The 7,593-nt window shown below is 49.3% G+C and overlaps 1 protein-coding gene across 1 annotated transcript; it reads left to right on the top strand.

Moving 5' to 3' along the window:
* Nucleotides 1-573: 573 nt before the first annotated feature.
* LOC119300793 (chaperone protein dnaJ A7A, chloroplastic-like) lies at nt 574-6,284 on the top strand. The gene is made up of 7 exons (XM_037577681.1): nt 574-948; nt 1,251-1,362; nt 1,454-1,511; nt 4,381-4,423; nt 4,642-4,690; nt 4,790-4,870; nt 4,976-6,284. The coding sequence occupies exons 1-7, from the start codon at nt 689-691 to the stop codon at nt 5,822-5,824; spliced, it is 1,452 nt and encodes a 483-aa protein (XP_037433578.1). The 5' UTR covers nt 574-688; the 3' UTR covers nt 5,825-6,284.
* The last annotated feature ends 1,309 nt before the right edge of the window (nt 6,285-7,593 follow it).

Raw genomic sequence — 7,593 nt, 5'->3', positions numbered from 1 at the left:
GCGAGATGGGGACGAGGAGCTTTTGGAAGCAGATAAGGACGCACTCCCCCCGCACGCTCGGATTAAAAAAGGCCGATCGCCGTCGTTGACGCGTGTGGGCCCGAGGTGGGCGGTCGTCATAAATTAAGCTGACCGCGGTAGTTGGACGGTCGCCAGATGAGGACGCGACGGACATCGAGAAACCGCGCGAAGCGTCCGCTTCGCGTCCGCGCCGACACATTTTACCGCAAATTTGGGTCGTAAATGGGTCGACGCGGACACGAAGCAGACACATTTTGTAAATAAGGCGGCGCATTGGGTCTTCACTTTTGTTTGTGTCGACCCAAATGAACGGCGTGGATGAAATGGGCACCTGCGTCGGAGTTGCTCTTACATTGTCAATGTGTATTTGTCCATGGTTCGCTAGTCGCTGCACGCGCACACGAGAGGAGAGGGGGAGAGCGCGCGAGAGAGATCGAGACAGAGCGCGAGCTGGACGGAAGCACAGCAGGCAGGGCAGAAGAGAACCGTCGGATGGGAGGTTGATGCACGGCAACGCGCGTGTCCGTAAGAAAACAGCGAGACAGAGATAAGGTTTGGGCCAGCCCACCCAGCTACAATCTCCCTCGCTCGCTGCCCCCCACCAAGCTCACAGCTCGCCTCTCCTCCCTGCCCTACCTCGCCGGCGTCGCCACCCCCCGCCGCCCCCATGCTCCACCCAGTGCACCGCCTCCCTGCCACCCCTTCCCGCCCGGCCGTCCACCCACACGTCTCCCCCGCGCCGCCCTCCCTTCGTCTCCGGCGAGTGGCCGGGACGAGGCCGACGACGCTTGTGGTATGCTGCTCCGGTTTCGTGGGTTCGCTGCCTGTAGCGAATCAGGGGAGCGAATTCGAACCTCGATCCAGATCGATCTATGGGGGTCGGGGTTCCGTGGCCATCGATCCGAGATTCATGGCATCGAAAAATAGGTACGTTCGTGCGCGATTATAGTTCCATAGCTTGTAGTGCTAGGGACTTCCATGATGAAACATGTGGTCAATCTGTACCATTGTCGTACTTGCAGTTTGTGTTCTAACCTCCCAATTGTTATCACTTCCTGTCATCAACTCATTTTTTTATCAAAGATTAGCAGTAGCCAGGTAGTTGCAATTTCGGTTTGTCAGCTGAACAATTAAAGATGTGCTAGTAACGTTTAACCGACACGTACGATAGGATACACATGGTTGGCTCGGCAAACTAAATTAATTTTACTATTTGTGTGTTCGTGCAGTACCAGAGGCAGAGGTAAACACCTAGCATCACCTAGTGCTAGCTTAAATCATGCACCATCACCAAGATTTCGCCATCGGAGGGGTTCACGGTTTATCGTTCGAGCTGAATCAGTGAGCTATTTCTTTTCATTCTGCATCGCTGGTGTTATTGTCTGTAAGTACTTGATGTCCTGATGGATTTTGATAAACTTGCAATTGACAGGATTTCTATTCCGTACTTGGTGTGTCGAGAAATGCTAGTAAATCTGAAATCAAGAGTGGTGAGTGCCCTTTATTTAGCAGCTCATGCTCTGAATTTATTGACTTGATGCTATTTACTCCCTCTGTCCCATAATATAAGATGTTATTACATCCAATATACTCACATATTAGATGTAATAACATCTTATATTATGAGACTGAGGGAGTAGTTTTTTTTTACGTATTATGTAGTTTGTTACCAGGTTTTGTTTCCATCCAGTTTAAACCTTCTTAGTCATCCTGTTGTTTGTCATATAAATTCTTGGGAAAATGATTAGAATCAACCGGTTGATTTCTATGCACTCGTCAACCGCGTCCATCACCTGCCACATGCCCATGTGGATGTGGCCCAGCACGTCAAAGAGATGTCGCGAGCCATCCATACCTATCTTCTTGTATACTTCTTGCGTCTCTCTCCTCCCTCTTGGCTCTCTTGTTCTCCACTGTTTGTGAGCTTGCTGCTGACAACCGCAACTGGTGTACCGCCGCCGCAGCACGGACTGCAGCACCGTCGCTGCTGCAAGTGCCACCCACCTGCTCCGAGCAGACCGCCACCATGCCGCTGGAACTGCTGCAAGCCGGCGAGGGGATGTGCAAGGCCAGCCCACTGCAAGAGCCGACACGCACTGGTGCAAAACGCAACTGCCGGCGCTGCAGGGCCACGGGCGCCGATGCTGCAGATGGGTGTGCCAGTGCTGACAACAGACTGCCCGTCGCGCAACGTGCCGCAACGGGGGCTGACGGCGCTCCATCTGTGCCTCAAGGGAGCAGCCGGTGCTCTAGCCAGGGGAGCTCGTCAGTTTATGCAACACCACCCTTTGCTACAAGGAGTAGCTGATGGACCATTGCCGAGGCCGGGCGGTGCTGCGACAGAGCTGCAATGGAGCATCGTCTTGGGGGCGTTAGTTTTGCGACGGAGCATCGCCGGGGGCTAGGGCGGTGCTGCGATGGAGCTGCAATGGAGCATCGTCGGTGGTCATCGGTGCCGTGACGGAGCATCACCGGGTCCAGTGCTGCTTGCTATTGAGCTGCAATGGAGTGGCGTCGTTGCTGCGACAGGAGCATCGCGGGGACCACCTGGTGCTGCCATGGAGCTGCAATGGAGTGTCGGCGAGGGGCCTCTAGTGCTGCCACAGAGCATACCCGGCGCTACAATGGAGCGTCGCTTGGCTATCGGTGCTTCCATGGAGCATTACCGCTGCTGCTATGGCAAAGCTGCTATGAAGTGACAACTGATGCTCCGAGGAACAGGGGCAGCGCTGTACTGCCTGCTAGGGCTGTTTGTGCGACGGCTACCAGCAGTAGTTGTGGCGACCGGGGAGGAATGCGGTACTGCATAGCATATTTTAGGAGTCCAGTGAGGCGTGTGTTGCCTGAGAGAACAATCCAGCGGCTGTGAAGCATTGCATCGGATGGCGCACAAGGCGGCTGATCCCCGCACGGGATCAGCCGGATTATTCCTAGCACCCACCAAATTCTTGTGATGATCAGATATGCAACCTTTTCATAGTCGATTTCCAGCCTCCAATTTTAATTCTCTTTTAGTCATACAATGTACATGTGAAATAAAAGGAAAACGTTTCGTTTCATCAGGATGATTTCTTCCTCACTTAAACCGACTCCTGTGTGCGACACGTGTCCCCTGTCAGGCCACCCACCGCTCCATCCAACCTTATCTCCTGGCAATCCTTCTTCTCCGCTTGCTTTCTCTCTTTTCCCCTTTCTTCCTAGTTCGTCACTGGCAGAGCAGAGGCCGTCAAATCCATGGCGAGCACCACCAACCACCACAGCTGGGAACTGGGAGGGACCGTCGCCGCCGCCGCATGATGCTACTCTGCCGCATCGGCAACCCTGCTGCTGCAATCCTGCCATGGCCGCGGCCGCCATTGATGCAAGCAGGAGAGGATCACACCGTCAACACCCACACATGACACCATCTCTGTTTCGCAGCATCGGGCAAGCAACGCGTCACGGCATCCGCCGGTGCTGCCGCATGGTGTCGTTGCTATGAGCTGATCGAAGCATCCGTTGACGCTGTCGCTGTTGCATCGCTGCATCCGCTGTCGCCGTCGCACGCTGCGTCGCAGCACCCATCGGCGCCGCCACGTGCTGTTGTTGCTGTCTTTGCATCGAAGCATCCGTCAGCGCAGCCGTGTGCTGTTGTTGTTGCATCGATACATCCACCGGCGCCGTCGCACGTCGTCGCAGCATCCGCCGGCGGCCGTTGCTGCCATGGAGCTCGCCAGGGCCACTGGAGCTGCAATGCAGCGCCGTGGCGTCGTCGAAAGCTCCGCCGAGTTGCAATGAAGCGTAACCGGAGCTGCAATGAATCGTCGCCGGAGCTGCAATGAAGCACCGCAGAGGGCATTGAAGGTTTGTCGTGGTTGCACTGAAGCGGCATGGACGCTGCAATGGAGCGCCGCCGGGTGCCGTCGGTGCTGCGCCCTGCTGCCATGGGAGCTGCTGCGTGGTGCTGGCTTGGGGCTGCAGATCGTGTGGCTGGGTGAGTCTGAATTGGACGGTTCTAGGAGCGGTTTAAGTCTGCCTGAAATCACCCGACTGATTTGTAGCAGCCGCCGAAATAAAATCAGTACTGCATTAAGATATGTATAATTGGTAAATGGTAAACTAATATCCTGCACCATAGCATGTAATTGAATCATTAGCCTTTGGTGCAAAGTATGCCATGATCTTTGTGCCATTTTGTTTGGACTCAAATGAATGACATGAGTTTATGATGTTGTTATGTCACTTTCATCAACTCATTAGCTGATTCTTTCACTTGTTTAGTATTCGTTTTAATGGAAATATGAGGTTGGTATGCAATACTGTAGACAGACCTGTAGTTTATTTTCTGTGTTGATTCTAAGAATATATGTCCTGTTCCAGCCTATCGGAAACTTGCTCGGAGCTATCACCCTGACGTGAACAAGTAAGTTGGGTAATCATTACCTTGTTGCTTTTCAGCTCCTTATAACACTTCTTGTATGCTTCTTATTTTCTCTTAGCTCTCTTACTGATTGATCTTGTGCTCTTCTCATCTTTGTAGATATCTCTTGATTCTTATTTGTTTGTGCACTAGCCATCCTTGCATCTAGCTTGATCAAAGAGCATGAGAGTTAGTTCTTATGTGTCTTGTTTTTGTTTTAGAGAGCCTGGCGCTGAACAAAAGTTTAAGGATATCAGCAATGCTTATGAGGTTAGGCCAGTTGGTCTTACCCAGTTCTATCCATTCTATGTTCTTCATTCTATCAGTGCACATTTCTTCCAGCTAACATAAAGATGATTGCTGTTGTAGGTTTTGTCTGATGATGAGAAGCGAGCGATCTATGATAAATATGGAGAAGCTGGTCTGAAGGGTTCTGGCATGGGCACGGGAGTAAGTTTTACTTAATAGTGTTCTCCAGTTCACAAGTTTGATCAAGAGTACCTTTTGTATTTTTAACTTCTGAACTTAGAATAATATAAACATTTCGGCTTGCAGGATTACTCAAACCCATTTGATCTCTTTGAGTCACTATTCGAAGGATTTGGTGGAATGGGTGGAATGGGCGGGGGCCGTGCTGCTCGTAACAGGCCAATGCAGGGTGATGACGAGAGCTACAATCTGGTTCTCAACTTCAAGGAAGCAGTGTTTGGTGTAGAGAAAGAGATTGAGATAACTAGGCTGGAAGGCTGTAATACTTGCGACGGAAGTGGCGCCAAGCCTGGCACAAAGCCAACCACGTGTAAAACTTGTGGTGGTCAGGGCCAGGTGGTCTCCTCCACAAGAACACCACTTGGAATATTCCAGCAGGTATCCACATGCAATACTTGCGGTGGCACTGGTGAATTCTCCACCCCTTGCAAAACCTGTGGGGGCGATGGCCGTGTGCGCAAGACAAAGAGGATCAGTCTGAAGGTTCCCGCAGGAGTGGATTCTGGAAGCAGGTTGAGGGTCCGTTCTGAGGGTAATGCTGGTCGGAGAGGAGGTCCGCCAGGAGACCTTTATGTCTTTATTGATGTTCTCTCGGATTCAGTTCTTAAGAGAGATGGGACAAACATTCTCTACACATGCAAGGTTTCTTATATTGATGCAATTCTTGGGACAACTGTCAAGGTCCCCACTGTTGATGGGGTGGTTGACCTGAAGATCCCCTCGGGGACCCAGCCGGGTACAACTCTGGTGATGTCCAAGAAAGGTGTTCCACTTCTTGGTAAATCAAATGCTCGCGGAGACCAGCTGGTGCGTGTCCAGGTTGAGATTCCAAAGCGTCTAAGCAGCGATGAGAGAAAGCTGATCGAAGAGCTTGCAAACCTCAACAAGGCCGAGCTGGCAAACAGTAGGAGATGATAACTGAATCAGGCTTGGTTGGTTTGGTGCTTGTGCGATAGGCAATTTTGATGCAAATTGCAGCGACAAAGCGACAGTTGGAGTTGTTACTGTAGGAACTCTGCTCATTCTGCACGCAGTGTCATGGAGGAAAACTGTTGAGAGATAAAGCCATGTCTGTATCTTCATTTTAAGCTTACAGAAAGGTAGGTCACCGCAAATCACCAAATGGATGGTGAACTTTTTGCAATAGCCTGTCGTATGCTTTAGCCAAGCTTATTAGCCTATTTTTGATGGTATATGATTCTTGTATCTTTGAAAGTATTAGGGGCATTATTACTGCGCAAAGGTTTTCAATATTTGTTGCAGAAGTGCTGCAACATTTTATGAGCATTTTGTAAGCTGTAACACGAACATGTGGCATTTTGGTGGCACTGCGGATTCGGATTCCATTAAGTAGTCCTTTGCAGCTATTGCAATCTACTGCCTCTGTCCTGGTTTATTGGTCCCCATTGTATTTTGTGCCAAATTTTGATCATAGACTTAATTAACAAAATGTTCATACATGTCAATACAAATCCAACGATATAACTTTTGTTGATATGCATTAACACTTTGTTAGTTAAAATTTTGGTCAAAATTTGGCACAAATTACAAAGGGAACCGATAAACCAGGACGGATGTAGTATATATCTAGCTTCTCTTGCCATCTAGGTGAACTTTGGGACATATCTAGCTTTTTTTTTTACGAGGTAAAAACCTGTATAAATTAAACACGAGCATTGTCCTTCCTGATGCGCTACAAGGAACACAGGAACATAGTTAATCCATAAACATCTGCAAAGATGTGCGGGCTCATTTGCTTCTCTCTTGGTAAACTGAAGTTGGAACTTGGAAGTGTTCCATGTTAGCAGTAAGCTCCAGAACTTCATGCAGTGTCGCTGCAATCTCTGATCGATCATATGACTTTGTTTTCCACATATTCACTATCTGCAAAGCATCAGATTCAATAATAATTTTGCATAGGCCGAGGGTCACAAGCCAACTGCACCCCATCTCTGATCGCCAAAGACTCCAGTGCCATTACACTGGATGCTGCATCATATCAGCGGGCTTGCGCTATAATAAGTTTTCCATGATGATCTCGAACTCCAAGTCCTGTGCCTCCCTGCTTCTCAGCATCAGAGAACATTGCATCAACATTTATTTTCATGAAACTAACCTGAGGTGGTTTCCATCGTTGTCTGACAGCCTCCTTCTCTTTCATCTCTCTGCCTATTGCACACAAGTCCATTGATATATCTAGAGTCCATTTAACATACTGTAAGATCGAGCGATCCTTCTCGCCATGCTTCCTTGCATTCCTTTCTGACCACACAAAATAACAGGGATATCACTTACCCGGATCCCGGCGGTGTAAGGATGTCAACCGCCCAAGACTGAGGATGTAGTACAGGGATCTTGACCTCCATTACCTGTTTGATTTCCTGCCAAAACAATTTCGCCCAAGTACACTAAAAGATGGCATGATAGATAGTTTCCTCCCTTCCACAAGCTTCAATATTTTCAATTCTTTCCACATGTCTATCTTTGATAATAGAACTAGTCGGAACGAATTTGTTGATCACTCTCCACCAAAAATTGCGGACTTTAGGAGGTACAGGAAACTGCCATAGTTTGCCATAGTTTTTTCCAGTAAGATTTTTCGTTTCCCTGAGAACATGAAGCTTGTTGAGTCGATCGATGTTGATGCACCAACAGCTTTTTTTTCTGACAGGAAACTAGGGACT

Source organism: Triticum dicoccoides, chromosome 5A (genome assembly GCF_002162155.2).
Source record: "Triticum dicoccoides isolate Atlit2015 ecotype Zavitan chromosome 5A, WEW_v2.0, whole genome shotgun sequence".
Classification (NCBI taxonomy): domain Eukaryota; kingdom Viridiplantae; phylum Streptophyta; class Magnoliopsida; order Poales; family Poaceae; genus Triticum; species Triticum dicoccoides.
Note: the sequence above shows the minus strand (reverse complement) of the source record. Positions and strands in the feature narration are given on the sequence as shown.